The following is an 18,373-nucleotide window of genomic DNA, read 5'->3' as shown; positions in this document are numbered from 1 at the left end:
TAATGTAAACCCAAAATATCAAATAAATGCAGAGTAGAAGGATAAGAATCAATGGATTAGTGTTGTTACTCATGACGTCAAAGATCTTCTCCATTTAAAGTCTATCTCTAACCATTACCGATTAACCTAAGGTAGCTGTCTGGCTTCAATCAACCAACAACCATCCGTCAAAATACATAAGCATATAACAAAACTAGTGATAATTTCTACCTGAAACTCTTTAAAAAAAAAAAAATGGAACGACCTCAAACTTGATCGTGTGAATCACTAGTCAAAAGCATCTAATATGATTAAGTTAAGCAATCACATTCCAGAGGAACAATGAGACCAAGCCAAATCTCAAACAAGATGCCTCAATTACGGAGATACCATTTCTTGATGAAACACATCAGCAGATTTTTTATTTATTCAACATATCGATGGACCAAAACCACACTCTTACATACTGATGGGAGACAGACGGGAGAGCACTAGTTTGGTGGAGTCGGCTTTGGTTGGCACCTGGGCTGAAGAAGCCAGCATTGGAGGTAAAGAATGGTGAGCCTCCGATCGATGGTATCCTCTCGGGAGACCTCCATTCCATCTTCTTCTCCCCAGTTTGCGCAGTAGGAACATCTGCAGTCTCGAGGTCACTGGGGAGATCTATTGCATACTGTGATGGCTGGCGCCTATGGCGAGTTGGCCTTCGAGTGGACATCCTTCCAAAGAAAACTAGTTGAGAGAATGTGGATGGGTGATGAGCTGGAATGGAGAAAAGGAGAGGAATGGAGATGGTGAGAAAAACCACAGGCGCCTAGGGTTATTATAGAGGGTTTGTGGCCACTGCAGTGGTAGCCGGTGGAACGGGCCTTTCTAACCAAGTGATCCGAATTCGAATGACAATAGATGTCGCGGCTTTGATTAAATGTTAGAATAATAATGAATGAAAATGAGTTATTTCTAGCGGTCAGGATGTAGAATCTGAAAGAGACATCTGATCCACGACTCGTGATGGTATATAAATGTCCGTCTTGTTTTTTCTTTTTGGTAAAAAAATATCCATCTTATTATTCGAATTAACCATGAGTTGGAGGCGGTTCTTCCTCATTATTTTCATATCATTAATTTATTGCTATATATCAAATATTACTTTTGGACTAAAAATTTTCAAAAGGCTTGTTACAACGTTATACGGCACTTTTGGTAAGTTTTTTTGACTTGTCATGTAGTTTGTTACCAACCAAGGATATAGATGCACTTCTAAGACCGGTATATGAAATGAAGTATTCTTTCAATGAAAGAAGGAGAAAACGTTCACGGCACATATAGATTTACTATCATTAATTTATTATATATTATCTTATGATGATATTTTCCATAACTAATAACAACTTTAGTGAGCAGGTTCTATATTCAATTCTTCACTATTCAACTTGCATGGGACAAAGATTAACAAATCTGCACATATCTAATGCTGAGTTACGATTATTAAGAAAAAAAAACTAAAAGCTAAACTATATTTGTATGCACGGAATGCATACTTTTTTTACTTGCCTCACAACCGAATTACAATAGCTTAAACTAGGTTCTATGTATACAAAGCCAAAAAAAAATATATATTTCTACTCGAAATGAAACTAGTTGTATGCGTATACCAAATAACATATCTATTGGATTATCATTTTTTTTTCTTTTTCTTGGTCATGCGCTTCTGATCAGTAAGCAATATGCATTCATGACAACGATAAATAGAGGTTTGCCGAAAATAAAAAGTTGAAACCAAGAAGATTGCCTTCAAATTATTTAAGTCCCTAGCTTTTCTTTCCTCAAAAGACTAATTCAGTTATCAACTATCTTGAATGTTCACTTCGAAGGGGCATTTTAGTTGCTGGGATACGGTATCAAAAGGAGACGACACACCCAAGGGCAATTTGGTCCGCCAATTTTTTTTTTGGACTTATTAAAAAAAAATATATTTTTTAAGGAATAAAAGTGCTCATGAGCCATGATGCAGCGAATGGCAAGCATAATCATGTGAGAGCATTAAATAGAGACGGCCAGAATAGGGTTTAGATAGAATATTATATTATTTATTTTTAAATTTAAATTTAATATTTTATATTTAAATTCTATCCGATATTCGATCATATAAGGAAAAAAATATCCATCTTCATACTCAATAAATTCGAAGATACTCATAGATAAATCATTTTTTCATATCCAATCCATATCCGTCCAATATCCGTTTCATATCCGTCCCATATCTGCTCCATACCCGTCTCATATTCAAAAAAATAAATAAATAAAATAATTTTATGCATATTATTAATTAAAATAGAATTATCAATTCAGCATAGAACACAATTTATAAGTCCAGATTTATAGAAATCAAATATAGAAATAAAATTACAATTCAACATAGAACAAAACTATTTAGTCCATTATTTTATTCATAAAAATTCAATATAGTGTTAAAAAAGTCGTGAACTTGAATACTAAACTTTTAAATAATTCCACGAAGTAATAACTGCAACTCCATAAGTTACTTAGCTACAATATGTGATCAGAATATTTTACTTTCAAATTTTTACTTTAAAACCAAAGCTATTAATTATTTTTATTATAAAATATATGTTAATAATTATATAGTATAAAAATAGTTATTTATCAGATTCAATTACTTTATTGGCTTTATTGATATACACTTGATGTATTTTTTTTATTTTAAACTTAATTTCTGTGGGATGAATTAAAGATGAATCACTATCATGGGATGAATTGAAATTGCCTATTTGAAGACAAAACCATAATGAAGAAAAGAAAAAAGTAATTATTATTATTATTGATATTTTGAATAAGTTTATATTCCTAATTTTATAAAGATGGAAGGGTATTATTTTTAAATAAAACAAGACAACCTCTATTCGAACTACCTCTATTATTTTTAAAACTCTTTAATTGTTATTATTGGTATTTTGAATAAGTTTATATTCCTTATTTTATAAAGATGGAAGGGTATTATTTTTAAATAAAACAAGATTATCTCTATTAGGACTTGTTCAAAAAGATAAAGAATTCAAAATTATAATATTTTTAAGATATAAAAATATTAATTATCTTATTCTATAATAAAAAATATTAAGTGAAAAAGGAGCTTGAGATGCTAAAAGATAATGAGAATGAAGAAAAAAATATATAAATATAATTCAATAATTGATGAAAGTAATATAATTATTATATTAACTATAAATTGAATATATATATATATATATATATATATATATATATATATATATATATTCGGATATGGATTCTGGTATTACCTATATCCATAGGTTCAGATCGAATTCTGATTTAAGTAGAAAATAGCATTACGCATATCTTATCTATATCCGTACTACAATTTTTGAGTTTTTTTCAAATCCAAATTCAAATCCAGTCAAATACTATTTTTTGGGTTTGATTAGATTTGCGTAGGGTATATACTCATCGAGTCGAATCGATTTTGCTATCCATTAAAAGATTGTCGATCTTGAGTGGATTAGAGACCATACCTTATTTAGATTTAGTTGTCTATGAACGGCCTCCTAATCCAGAAAAAAAAATCCAAACTCCTCGTATCTTTTTAGGGATTCTAAAGTAACCATACACTTGCCCCTATTCGCAAACGTATATTAATTAGAAACATTGAGATATAATTACTATTATTAATTGTTATGACTCTGATGCCAAGATGAAAAATTTGCATGGTTTCCGTATATTAATATTTATTATAAATGGTATGGCTTTATTGAGAGTTAGGGGTGACAATGGGTCGAATATGTGTTAGATTGACTAATATCTATATCCATACCACAATTAAAAATTTCACACTTATATTCATCCCATATTAATCTTAGATCAAGTTAAGAAAAGACATGATCGGATCAGATCAGATCAAGTCAAAAAGAGAAGTTGGATCAAATCAGATCAGATCAAATAAGAAGCTCATGATGTAAATATTGTAAAATAATTATAATTTTGAATGAAAGATTTAGATTAAAGTAATATCGGATTGAGTTCAAAACGGACATATCATTATATATATCCGATCCAAATCTATTTCAGATGTTTTTTCTAGAATCTATATCTATTTTAATTAAATTGGATAAAATCTATTCTATTCGAATTAGATTATATTAGATATTCAACGAATCAGATAAAATTACTGATTTTACTGTGAGACGGTAAAGCCATGGTATAAGATAGCAAAGCAACAGGTGAACCGTAATGGCCGCACTTTAGGGCAAATCTTGTGACAAACCAATAGCTTTGATGTTGGCGGGCATTTTTTTTGGCTTATCGCAATTGCATCATGCTGTGAAATTTAGATCGACAGCTCTCTTTAAAGAACTGTCCTAGTTCTCTCCCCAAAAAAAAAAAAAAAGGGACTGTCCTGGTTACACCAACAACATTTAGATTTTCGTTCAGCTTAAGGTTGATATTATATTTTTATCATAATATTTTTTTTTTCTTGAGAGATCGATAACCATCTTAACCGAATCAACTTTCATTTGATTTACAATACGACAAGTTATAACAAACATGAAGCATTTCACATGTACACGGTAGAGAGAGAAGAAATGTTTTATACTGACCACAAGAATCTTAAATTAGCACAATCAGCTTATAATCGACAGCTATTTAATGCCAGAAAAAGAAGAGTTTTGCAATCATTTTTTTTAGGTCTCAAGGGCTGTTACTTATCCTTTAAGGTGTAATAGTCTCCCTCTACTATGTGTTGCGGAAAGTGCATGTCATGTGGGTCTACCGGTCGTCACAGATTAATTGCAGCGTGTGTGATGGATGTTAGCTGTTGAGGGGTAACGTTTTGACGCACTTAGTAGTATTTGAATCTCGTTGATGGCTGACTTAAAAATCAGTCGACTAGACATTCCAAAGAGATGCCTATAAAATGAAGAAACTAAGATAACACTAATTGTCGGAAAAAAAAATCTCTTTTAATGATTAAAATTTATTTTTATCGATCGTTGAGCGAAGCTGATCTTTAAGGGGTTCGGCTGCACACTGTCTGTTCTGATCTATGCCTAAGAGTCAAGTTGAGGAACGTCAGACGATTTTCCTCCCGTAGGCTTGATAGACCTCATCGTCCAGCTTTATCCATATGTGGTTGGAAATTTTTCACAACAGTAGTCATAATTACACTCACTCATGGTGGAGGTCAGCAGTAACGTGCTTCGCATGAACGATAGAATGGTGTCCAGTGGCCGACGCACGCCAGCTTGCTCTTGCCTTGCATGTATCATTAGATATTTATAAACATAAACAGTTGGTACTTGGTCGTCGAGCATTGCTCTACATGACCATTGCCCGCATGGCATATTATGCAAGCATTGTAATGGTTGCCTGCCTTTTTTTATGCCAATAATTTGCAAATCCATTAGTATAATAGATTTCACCACAATAATCGAATCATTTTTGTATTTGATTCTCTTAGGTGGCATGGTCCAGTCTACGGACACCTGGAATATATCAATAGTGATTCATGTGGTTGCTTGTTATTCTCATTGCTGGTTCCGAGAGTTTCACCGGCACCATCAGTTGAGTGCCACACATATTAAGAAAGAGATTGGACCAAATAAATATATATGGACAAAAAATATGCATTTGTTATTGTAGTCAATTTAATAAATAAATTAAGAAAGATTGCTTTTTTGACTACCACAGCTGCTGAGCTGACAAATAGGGCTAAACAACTGCTACACAAGATTAGCAAAACTAGGCATCCCACATCCTGACACGGTACCCCAGTCCTTCTTCACAATGCTCAAGATGACTTCATTCTTGTCCAATCTCTCTCCAAAAAAAAAACTCAATCATGTTCTATCGATGAGCATTCATATAGATATATATTTAGTCTCATATCCATAATGTGCTAAGATGTTGGAAAAATTTGTGCATCGGGCATCACATCGTCAACTTTAAGAGACCATCTCGCTCTGTAATCTTTAATATTCAATCTGGTAAAGTTTCTCACTTCCTTCATATTTGGTCCAAAAAAAAAAAAAAAACATTAAGAAAGCAGCCGCGCGCATATGCAGAGTTGTCGTTTGAACTTGGTGATTGGTTCCAATCGCATGAAGCAATAGATCGGACTCAAACGGACAGCCAGGTGTTTTTTATTTTTTATTTTTTTTTTTTGAAAAAATATTGGAAAACTTCCACCCATCATTAATCCATTAGAGAATGAATGAGGAAAGGAGCGGCCCCTGGGTCCACGACCTGAGAAGAGAATCAACAGCGGATCCCCAAGAAGAACAAAGGTTTCGTCAGGTCACCCCTTGCAGCAACGAACAAAGTTTGACGTCGACTATATATCTACCAAGCACAGGTGTGGGGATTGGCTTTTACAAATCAGTATATCAAATTCAAACGGACAAACAGGTTGGGTGCCAATACGGGATGATCCAAATCTTCTTGTTGTTCTATGCCGCGCTTCCCCACCCATCCTTCCTCTTAAATCTATCTTTGTATCAAACAAAGCGTAAAGTGATTGCGGATTTTTTTTTTTTTCAGTGTTTTGTTTGCGGCGCTTATCATATCATCCATATTATAGAGCATGCATGCTGGGATTTTGATACGGATTCTAATGCACGTCTTGGAAGGTTTGCTTGGTCATATTTGTATATTTTATGTCCGATATATATAAGATAGATTTTGATGGTTGGAGGTAATCCTTGAGAAGATGTATTTTTTAAAAATAAATCTGCAATTGTGCAGTCCTCCACGTTATATATAGTTGTCTTTGTTGGAATAATATTTGAAAAATCAGGTGTGATTTAAGAAGGCTGATAAGAACTTTGATTGTAAAATTCTAAATAACTCACAAAAAAATTTAGAAATAAAATAATCAAATTCAGAAATATTTTGGATATTATTTTAGGATATATTTTCATCTCTCGTAAAGAAATATTCAAAAAAATCATCCCAAAATACGATCAGAATCCTCCGCCTGCGAACACGATCGTAGAAGAGATTGATGAAGACTTTTTAAATATCCAAAAAAATAATTTAAGAAAAAAATTTAGAAGAAAGAGAAGAAGAGACTTGGATAGGATATCCAAAATCAAGTTTCAAGATGGTCTTTTTATAAACATCCAATATAACCGTTTATAACCATTATGATCATTGTGTAGAAATAACTGTCTTAAGGCATATTTTCGTCCATTGTGTAGAAATATCTAAAAAAAGTACCTCAAAATACAATTGAGATCCTCCGCAGGCGAGCATGATCGTAAAGAAGGTTGATGAAGATTTTTTCAATATTAAAAAAATAACTAGAAAGAAAAATAATTTAAGAAAAAATTTTAGAAGAAAAAGAGGGAAAGATTTGGATAAGATATTCAAAATCAAGTCTCAAGATGGTCTTTTTATAACCATCCAATATGACCGTTATGACCGCTTGTGATCGTTGGAATTTTTATTGACCCATTAAGATCTTTAATAAGGAGTCCAATAATCAAAACTTTTAATGCAGAGTCCAACGATCAAAAAATAAAAATAAAATTAAATACACATGACCGTTGGTAATTAGAAGCCCAACGATCAGAAATTAAAATCATGATAATAAGATTAAAATATTAAAAAGATAAAATTTAAAAATAAGATTAAATAAAATTATGAGTTTTCTTTTTGGATTCTCTCCAACCATCTTGGGTTGTACCATTTGTTTGAACACGGTACATGATAACGTTTTATGGGCAAAATGGTACATAATAATATTAGTTTATAAATAAAAATATATATATAAATATATTAAAATAGAGGCATCTCAATGTAAATGCCTCCATCCTCCACATGGGTTCGTCTCTATCTGCCATGTATGCAGAAGAAAAAATTGAGAAATCAGATGCAGCTGGTCCGGGATCGCACGCATACTGTAGCTTCATCTTCTTAGGATCACATGCACGACGGAGCTACAGAAGGAGGTTCATGGAGGGGTTGTGGTCGATGATGGAGACATCGCCATGATATATAGCCTCCCGACAATGAGGATCCGATCAAAGCTCAAGGGGCTGGATGTGTTGGGACAGGAGGTGGGAGATGTCTCTTGTGCGATAGAGCTATGGGAGGGGGTCCACGATCGACAATAAGGATGCTGTCATGGTCCGTTGCCTTCCGATGGTGAGTATTCAGTCGGAGCATGAGTGGTTGGATATGTTAGGGTAGAAGGTGGGAGAGGCCTTCCTTCATGAGGAGGATGACAAAGGGTGAGGGAGCGATAAGAGGTGGCGGAGAGGAGAGCGGGAGGAGGTTAGCATCTTTTTTTTGCTGAGAAGATTGATGGAGAAGAAGATGATAATGGAGACCGACAGGAGATGGTAGCGAGGAGTGGGATAAGGTGGGTTAGGACTCAGGAAGATTAGAAACTAAAAAAATAAATTACATACAATGTGGGTTAACATGCTAGTTTATATTATTTTTGATGGAGTGATGGCGGATGGTTAATCTTTATTTTTTTTTAGGAAAAATACAACAAGAGCTTCTCAATTAATGATTATGCAGCTGTAAATGGACTAGAGACTGTCTGACTTCAAGAGTAATTCTTTGTGCACCGCCTGCGGCGTAGAAAATCTGACGTGGAGTACATTGCTTCCTTTGATTGGATCACATGGCCATCGCTTTCCGATGCACATTTAATACTTGCAGGTTGATATTTTCATTTAAAAATTTTGTATGACGAAAATATCTCTATCCAAAATTATGATATCTCTTTACAAAAAGTCCTTTATGACTTTCTGATAAGTTGTACAATTTTTGTAAATATATATGACTTTCTGTGAATATATATGCTTTTTTATAAATATATATGATTTTTTATAAATATATATAATTTTCTGTGAATATATATATAACTTCCTGCAAACATATATGACTTTCTGCGAATATATGACTTCATGTGACTTCCTGTGAATATATGTGACTTCCTGTGAATATATATGATTTTCTGTGACTTTCTGTGAATATATATGACTTTCTGTGAATATATATGATTTCTTGTGAATACATATGACTTTCTATGAATATATATATATTCACAATAAGTCATATATGTTGACAGGAAGTCATATATGTTAACAGAAAGTCGCAGAAAATCATATATATTTATAAGAAGTCATATATATTCACAAAAAATCATATGACAGAAAGTCATATATATTCACATGAAGTCATATGACAGGAAGTCATATATATTCAAAGGAAGTCATATAAGGTATGAGGAAATCATGAAGGACATTTTCATCGTATAAAATTTCTAAATAAAAATATCAACCTGTAGGCATTAGATGTGCATCGAAAAATAGTGATTATATGATCTAATTAGAGGAAGTGATGAACTCCCTGTTAGATTTTCTACACCGCAGGTGGTGTACAAAGAATTTCACTTCAAGTCTCCAACGCCACCATCAGAATCTGAGCAGAGCTCTATATATTGGGCCAGTATTGATTCATCGCGATTTTTAAAGATCAAGGCCCTGATTCTTCATGGACTTTCTTTCTGAGGGCAATTTCGACCACTGTCAGGTGTCTCACTTCCACCTTTTAGTCCAGAAACAAAAATTCCAGCGCAATTGGGCCAGGCTCGGGTACCTTGAGAGCCCACTTTGCAAATGCAGTGTGACTTGGCCTCTAATCCGGTTCCATGCTGCTGAGGGCTGAATCCATTTTTGGTAAACTAGGCTAACTACAGATATTTGGCGTATAAACAGCCCATGGAGTACTCGAGCAAAAAATCTTTCAATTTTGGTGGTGGTGTATCCATCCACTTAACTTCACCATGATGGTATGAATCAAAATTTGCTATGAAATTAGCAGCCTAAGTGCCTTCTCAAACATACAAAATATCGACGAGATGAGTATGAATTAGTTGCATCCACGCATTGACCCGGGCTAAATCGTTCTCCAAGATGGCTTGAAGCATGGTTGTAGCATAAAAAAGGCCCTTGCGTGGTGCTTGTAAGTTGCAGCAGAAGCAACAAAACCAAACCGTGGCGTGCATGGCCTTTGGCAGCATCCAAAGCCCTACTATCATGGTCCTTGATTCCATTGTGGCTTAATCACTCAATTATTTTTGATCCATCAACAAATTAAATTTTACTATGGATGGCAATTATAGCTGCTCCATTGGATATTCGATTCAACCGAACTCGAATGGAACAAATTTTATTTGACTAGTTGAAATCCCGAGATGGGTGTGGATTTTAGATAAAATATTCAAAGCATTTTTAGATTAAATACAAGTAATAGTCTGTCTTATCTCAAATTAGACCTACTATGATCTTAATCTAAATCATCATTCTTTTAAAATTATAATTATTTTAAAATATTTATATAATAATTTTTTTTTAAATTTAATTTAATCCAACTCATCTTGTCCATTCAACATGATCCATATCCATTCTTATCTGAGCTAAGATAGATATGGGATGGATATGGATATAAAATTTTTAATTATAGAATGGATATATATTAATCGATGTAATCTATATTCGTTGCCGTCTTTAAATTTTGAGCTTGTTCTCAAAGAATTTTTATTTTTCTATATAAATATTTTTCAAGTAATATTTAAGTGAAAAAATAATTTATCTATTTTTTAGAGGGTAAATAGCTTATATAGGAATCTTTATTTTTTTAGATAAATTTTTTGAATAATATTTAGATAGAAAAATAATTTATTTATTTATTTAATATATTAAAAAATAATTTTGAAATTTATTATTTATTTTTTTTGTATTACTATTTTTACCGATAAATTTTTAAGATATTTAGGGATAAAATGAAAAATTTAACTTTTTAGTTGGTGGTAAAATAACTTATTCATCGGGTAACACTTTCTTCCTATTTTATAATTAAATATTATTTTATTAAAAAAATAATTTATTCATCCAGTGGGGTATGAGAACATAGATTTATAGAGCGATAGGAAAGTTGACCGGCATTGTATATAATGTTTACCCACCAAAAAATACTCGTCATGTGGGGATCCAACCTGGTATTCTGATCATAGCAACTCAAAGTCCTCACCTGATTGGTCCAATCCGGATTGACGCGGATCGCCATCCGACATCCCTCAGCCGTGGATCAAAAATAAATCTAACGGCCAACACCACTTGATCCGAGGAAGGAGAACTCCCTTCTCGTGCTATAAAATAACCCCTCGTCGTCAGGCAACCGGTAATTTCTGGAGGATCGGAAGCGAAAGAGATCACCGGAGAGGAGAGAGATGGAGATCGGGGGCAAGCTCAAGAAGGGTGCTGGTGGCCGGAGGGGTGGGGGTCCAAAGAAGAAGCCGGTCTCCCGGTCCGTCAAGGCCGGTCTCCAGTTCCCGGTTGGCCGGATTGGCCGCTACCTCAAGAAGGGCCGCTACTCCCAGCGCGTCGGAACCGGAGCCCCTGTCTACCTCGCCGCCGTCCTCGAATACCTCGCCGCTGAGGTAATTTTTTTTAAAAAAGATTTGGCCCCTCTCCGGAGGCGGTGGCAGATCTAAAGTCGTCCGACGTCTTATCTCGTTTTCCGATGTGGGATTATTAGGTTCTGGAGCTGGCCGGGAACGCGGCGCGGGACAACAAGAAGAACCGGATCATCCCAAGGCACGTGCTGCTGGCGGTGAGGAACGACGAGGAGCTGGGGAAGCTTCTCGCTGGGGTGACCATCGCCCATGGAGGGGTTCTGCCCAACATTAACCCGGTGCTTCTTCCGAAGAAGACCGGGAGCAAGGAGCCCAAGTCGCCCACCAAGGCCACCAAGTCCCCCAAGAAAGCTTAGGAACCGTTGACCCTTGTGTTGTTATTCCTGCTTTCTTAATTCTGTATGTAATTCTGTGGATCCGTTTTAGGTTGTTTTCTTCTTTTGTTTGGTGTAGGGGATGGTGTAATGAGGAGGAGGGGACGAGACTTGGAAAAAAAGGATTTGTATCAATTCTCTTTCGTTGCAGGAAATGTTAAAGATGGTGTTTTTAATGTGGAACCGATTTTTTTTTTTTTTTGAACTGTATTTTTTTATTTTCATTTTTTCCTTTTTTTTTTCCCGTCTTTTTTCTCTTTTGTTATCGGAACCCGTATGAGCTCGCTGGTTGACGTCCGATGCCCTAATTTGTGGAGAAATGTTGCACATACCAGAATGGTGAATTTAGGCACATAACATCAGTATTAATGTCAATCTACGAACACTGTTATTAAAGGAGAGCGGCTTGATATGGGAAGCTACAAGGTGGAAACTTTTAAGGAATTTAAAAAAAAAAAAATTCAATGAAGGCAATTGATGCTGTGGGAAATTGTTTCAGACCTTTATCTTTCTTACAGCCAGTGTCTTCATTTGAGGAGCGGGTAATTCTTTTCTTTTCTCACCAATTTGTTGTTACCTTCTGCTTTCTGATGAAATTGCTATAAATGTTGTTAAACTATGATGGACATAAAGGGAAACCCCCAGATGTTAATGGCAGTTGTATGTTTTTGAGGAGTCATCAAATAATATGGTGTGAACTGGAATTAGATTGTGAATTATGAAGTGTTCGATAAGTGTAATCTTTGTATGTCTTGAATAAATATTACCATGACTCAAAGGGGTATCTTATTGAAGTCTGTAAGATGTGCTTGTAATTCCTAGAGTGAATAATGATTTGTAATGGTTGCTGCATAACATGGGATCATCTCCACTCTTGTTAGTTAGCTGCACATATTATGGCTTCTTCATATTTTGTGTTTGTTATAGCGTTTTGTTGGCACATGTAGTTGTAGGTCTTTCTCAAGTAATGCAGTGCTGAAATTCTTTTTATCATCAAAACCGCTTGTGCACATTTGCATTCATTCAAGCTAATGATGATTGCATAACTTGTGATATAGGAACTCCAAAATATTGGACTGCAGGAAATTATTGGTATGGTATTTTGAGATGAGTTTCTTCATTTAGTTCCAGAACAAGACTCATTTTCTTTGATAAATATTTTTAGCATTTGGCTGTGAGAAGAGTGATAAAGCATCGTTCCACCTGATTGCAGATTGCTTTCCCATTGTATTAGCAGAGCATGAAATTGATGCCATAAACATGAACAATCATATTGCAACTTATAGGTATCATATTGAAGTTTGCATTATCCATTTGACTTTCATAAGCATGTATATGCTTCCAATAATTGCTATATAGTGTGATCATCTGAGCTTTGGTGAGTTGCTCGGTGACTCATTTTGGTTTGCTTTATATTTTGTATGTGTCGTTTTACTTGGCTCCAGATGGAGTCTGTGAAAAAAACATTGTCCTGCTGGAACTTCATCATAAGAACTGCTAGCAAATCCAGATTTATTTAAGCTACTAGAGATTGCATAACTTGTGATATAGGCACTATTGAAGAATCAAAATCCGACTAGTTCATTGCTGCTATTTCTTTTGATGATATCCTGGGATTACTTCTGGCATGATATTAAGATATATGTTTCTTCACTTGGTTCTGGAACAATGCTCTTGATGATCAATAAATTATGAATTAGCTTTGAGTGCGGAATGAGTGATAAAGCATCGGTGCACCTACATGTGGGCTGCTTTGATCTTTTTGCCCTTCTTCTGTTTTCTTCGCTTTTCAGTTGGTAGACTGATTTAGCATGCAATAGCAGAGCATGATAATTCAATCCTTCCATATTATGTATCTCTGCTTTATTTGATAATGTATTTGTTTACTTTGTTACCTAGGCAATTTATAGTATAGTGAATAATTGGTTTATGAAAAAGAAAAAAAAAAGATTTAAGGTTTCTTTATGATTTTTATTGTGCTATTCTGCTTCATTTTGGACAAGTCCTGATGGCATAAATGTTGCTAGCTTATCAGCATATTTTGACCTTTGAAGATCCTGCCTCTGTGGAACTATGTTGCCAAGCCGGTTGCTTGATGAACTCTGATATGATATGATTTCTTTGCTCTTGGTAAGAATTGGTAATAGATGCTTCCTACACATGTTATACACTCCCTCTGGCATATTTTGGTAAGAAAATGCCAACTATCTTGCCGCTAATTTTTTTGGGATTGCTTGTATATTTGGAAAAGCATGCTTCTTTCTTGCATCTTCGACTGTCAGAACTATTTAATAATTGAATTGAGGTTTATTGGTCCTAGGAGAACCAAAGGATTTCCCTGGGATGTGATGTATGGTATAGGCTCTGTTACTGCATCACAACATATCCATTTCCTCATAACCACTTTGGAAATCTTTGCCTGTATTCTGTGGAGTGTTACTGTCTTATGCCGCTAGTATACTTCACAAGCAAGCAAGGAGTGACTTGATTAGCTGCATTTAAAAGGAAAATAGGTGCCCTTGCTTAAGCATCAAGAAGTTATCACAATACATGTTGCATTTTCTGGTGTGCTTGGTAGAACATACTTACGAATTTCAGTTTCTTATTTATTAGGCTTGTCTTGAAGATTAAGCATCAGGTATTCTTCTCTCTATTTTGATGGTTTAGTTTGTCTCTTTAATTACTCTTTCTTTATTCGTGATTGAAGCCCTTGTGAAAAAAAAAATTCATTATGTTTACATAAATGTTGTCATCACATGTTTATTAATAATGTATGCTGGCCTATGTTGTTTGTCATCCGGGAATATTAATACTTGCATGTGCATTTGAAAGTGGCACTTTTATTTAACCATCCAATTTCAAATTAGCAAGTGAACAGACTTACAAATACACTGTGACCTTATCTATGTATTTCTGCTTATATATCAAAATTACTTAACTAATCCTTCCATGCTATGGTCGGTTTGTCATTCAATCCTCTGTATAGGAGGTTTTATGAAAATAGTTTATAAAGCTCACTGCTGCTTTGTGATGTAATGAATGCCAACTAAATGCTTGCTTCTTGCTATTTAAGTACAATGAAGTCGATCTGCTGAGATGGTCCACTTGCATGATATGAAATTTCATAAATAGGTTGATCCTGACTTGTATCCGGTTAAATTTTGCACCAAATAATCAGGTTTATTTGTACCAAATTCTGCATCTTGTCTATCAAGAATGAGGTTCTGTGGTCTGTACAATAGGTGACTCAAAGCTATTGTTCAGGAGCCATCAGCTTGGCCCTGCTTGTGTTCTCAAAAAATAATTAATTAGGAACTAGAACACCTTGGCAGGGTGCTTGACCTCTGTATTTTAGACTTGATATTGATCAAACACTTCATCCTGTGTATGGAAATGGCACTTTGTTTGTTCCCTTTTGACCTGAGAGACCATTTCTGTGGATAGGCTTTGCTGTAAAGATAACAATATGAATGAGGATTGTATGGTTTCTTTTATCCTTCACGGGTGGTTTTCTTGGAGATCCTACCTGGTAATGCATCTATATGCTCTTCCTTCGATTGACTAATGTTTATTTATTTATTTATTTGATTATGTGTGGGTGTCTTGTTTGGATGGGAGTATCCAAGGTATCTCTTTCATTTGTGGGTGCCTTTGATGTTTCTCTTTAAGAGTACAAGGACCATCTTTTACTAATGTTGCAAGAAGAATGATGCTTGGTTTAGTCTTGCTCATCCTCCTTTTGATCTGAGGTGATCTGCATATTGCTTAAGTATGGCTTCTTGCTTCGACGGTTGCTGACATCCTGTATCTATACTGCACACCTTTTTCGTAATACCAGCAAAGCTATTGCATAGTTTTTCGTGAACTGCATTTGATTGTTATATTAGGTACTCCAAAGGATTCACAAATTTTGGTAGTTATCCAGAATGTTTTCACAATTTGTAAATATTCCTCCACTGGAAATTATATGTATTGGATCAAACACAAGGTAATTCAAATAAATATGGCTTGATCCATTTGTTATTTGGAAAGTGAAGCAACAACTGTCAAAAAAGATGGGACTCCCAGTCTAGGAGATGTCCAATCCTATCTTACATGTATCATGTGGTCCATCATTGTATGTATGAATTTCTCCCTTAATGTAAGCACGATCGTTTCATGTTGCCAAGCAGAATGCAACGCTTTATATTTGAGTTTTATCTTTCTTCATGTTTTGGGATCATAGTTTCGATTCATGCTTTAATTTTAGTTGCTGATATAAGGGATCTTTGGTTTATGCAATTAAGGGATGGAGGGAAAATGATTTGGTTGGACATGTGGTGCCCGTGTTTAGGCTTCATATAATGTTTATAGTTTGTCGATTACCTTTTAGTATTCCCCTCTTCACATTTAGCTAGTGTGGTGGATAATTTTTTAATGTGCTGTTGATGTGGTGGATTATCCTTACAGCTGTTTGTTTAAATTTTTTTTTGTTTCTGCTTGGCAGTTTCTTGTTGACCTGGAATAGTTAAATGTAACCCCTAATGGCTAAAGCAATCCCTGTTATTCACATTTACCAGCTCAAATTATCCCTGCCTGTGGCCAAAGTTTGCATTGTCACCGAATGGTCACCAGAAGTTTCACTCGACCAGATTACTGTTTTATTCCAGCATTATCCAATTTTGGCAGCAGTACTTGTGTAACAGCCACATACTGCTAGCCACAATTGTTGTTGGTGCCTGATCTCTGTGGTGTCCTATTGGTGCAGGATTTCTGACGTCAAGGATAAGACAGGTGAGGAGCAGGTCTCTCTTTGTATCTTTGTGCAGTTTTGTTTTATTTATTGCTCTCATTGTTAATTTTAAGAACTTCTCTTTTGCAATTTTGAGATTCTCTTGGTGCTGATTTCTCTGGCTCTTGCTTGTATGTTATTTGTGTTTATGAACTACGTCTGAGTTTCCTTGCCTGGCATGTGAACAAAACAGAATTTTGCTGCACTTCTGAGGTATCAATTCCTATTCCTTCAAGGTGGTTTTGTCAATGATCAGCATTGCTATGTAATTCTGCCCCAAATCTCTTCTAGTTGACCACCTACTGGAAGAAAATTTAACTCTGGCCTCTAATAGAACTTATCATTACTTTTTTCTTCAAACATTAAATCTTAACTGAACGCATCTGTCATCAGTCTGACCTCTCCTATTCATATTCAGCAAAGCTTTTCGAAGCCTTTTGTTTTATTATCTTGCGTCGAATATTATCAGATAGTCATCCAATTTAAGTTAATAAGAGTTTCAAGCATACCTTGCTGTTAGCTAAACATCTGACTACTGTGTTAATAGAATCGAATGCTTCAATTTAATAGACTTCTGTTTCCAAGATTCTCAAATCCTCTCTCTTTACATGATACCTAAATAAAGTAGATAAAGGAACCAACAATGTTCATGATAAAAGAGGGAAAAAAAAAAGGGAACTAAATTCTCAACATGAAGATACTAATCTCAGGATGACCCTCGGACTCTGAACCTATCATATAAAACGCCTCCGAGTCCCTGGACCTCACCTCCCTCTCAAACCTCGCTCTCATATATACCAGATCCCCGCTGGACCCTTCGACGTCTGGCATCATTCCCGCCCCAAAAGTCACCGGCCGCAAAGCCTCGAGCACCTTGCGATCGATGTCCTCGTGCCGCCGCCTCCACGCGCTGCCACGCACCCGCCCATTGCAGAACTCCTTCCACTCCCCCTCCTCCCACGGGGCCGCCGCCGACGAGCCGTCCGTTCTCTTCCGGCACTCGAGCACGAACCGGACCGGCCCCGACGCCAGGTCGGCGACGAACGGGCCCATCGTCGTGGCCAGCTCGATGAGTACAACCGGTGGGGACTTGGGGTCCGGCTGGAAGGCCAAGTGGACGTTGCGATGGTGACCGTGCCGGAGACCGAAGAGTGTCCCGGTCACGCGAGACCCGAGGCCCGCCGGTTGCTTCTTGACGCCGCTTGCCGCCGTGAACAGCGATCGGATTCGTGAGACAGCCGCCAACGTTGTCTTGGAAGGCCTTCGTTTTGCTGTCGCCACGGCATCGTAGTCGTGGAAAGCGTTTGTTGATGAAGATGGCGAGATGAATGCTGGAGCTTTGTGGTCATCTTCTCGTGATCCATCCGTTCTTGTCATCCGGTGCCATGGACTTTTACCATATCTTTCCATGCTTTGGACTACTCCCAAAAGAACAGAAACCAAATGGCTCGGGAAGAACACAGCCCTCCTAGATTTATACAACGTTTACTTCTGTGAAGACTGTTTTGACCTCTCTTATCTATTTGAGTGCCGTTTAGGTTGGCCTGGAGAAGGTACGTAACAGAATCTGTTAAGAATATGCGTAGAGATTTTGACAAAATCTAGGGCTAGATATGAGTTGATCTCTTGTTTGATCATTTCTCTTAGCACGACTCTAAAGTGCGGGGCAAAATAGTCTGTTTGATTTCTCTTTTCTATCTTATCACGCGTCTGAATGTCTCTATCCTTCAGCAACATAGTATGCTTCACCAGCTAGTATCTCAGATCCCAAATCAGTTT

At 36.0% G+C, this 18,373-nt stretch overlaps 2 protein-coding genes across 2 annotated transcripts; one reads left to right on the top strand and one right to left on the bottom strand.

The window, feature by feature from the left end:
• The first annotated feature begins 11,194 nt into the window (after positions 1 to 11,194).
• LOC105045713 (histone H2A) lies at positions 11,195 to 11,999 on the top strand. Its single transcript, XM_010924080.4, has 2 exons — positions 11,195 to 11,473; positions 11,572 to 11,999. Exons 1-2 carry the CDS (start codon positions 11,264 to 11,266, stop codon positions 11,803 to 11,805), a joined length of 444 nt encoding a protein of 147 aa, XP_010922382.1. The 5' UTR covers positions 11,195 to 11,263; the 3' UTR covers positions 11,806 to 11,999.
• A 5,141-nt stretch (positions 12,000 to 17,140) lies between these two features.
• LOC105045714 (protein MIZU-KUSSEI 1-like) lies at positions 17,141 to 18,102 on the bottom strand. Its single transcript, XM_010924082.4, has one exon. The coding sequence runs from the start codon at positions 18,002 to 18,004 to the stop codon at positions 17,273 to 17,275; it is 732 nt and encodes a 243-aa protein (XP_010922384.1). The 5' UTR covers positions 18,005 to 18,102; the 3' UTR covers positions 17,141 to 17,272.
• Between the last annotated feature and the right edge of the window lie 271 nt (positions 18,103 to 18,373).

This window comes from Elaeis guineensis, chromosome 5 (assembly GCF_000442705.2).
Source record: "Elaeis guineensis isolate ETL-2024a chromosome 5, EG11, whole genome shotgun sequence".
NCBI classification, from domain to species: domain Eukaryota; kingdom Viridiplantae; phylum Streptophyta; class Magnoliopsida; order Arecales; family Arecaceae; genus Elaeis; species Elaeis guineensis.
Note: the sequence above shows the minus strand (reverse complement) of the source record. Positions and strands in the feature narration are given on the sequence as shown.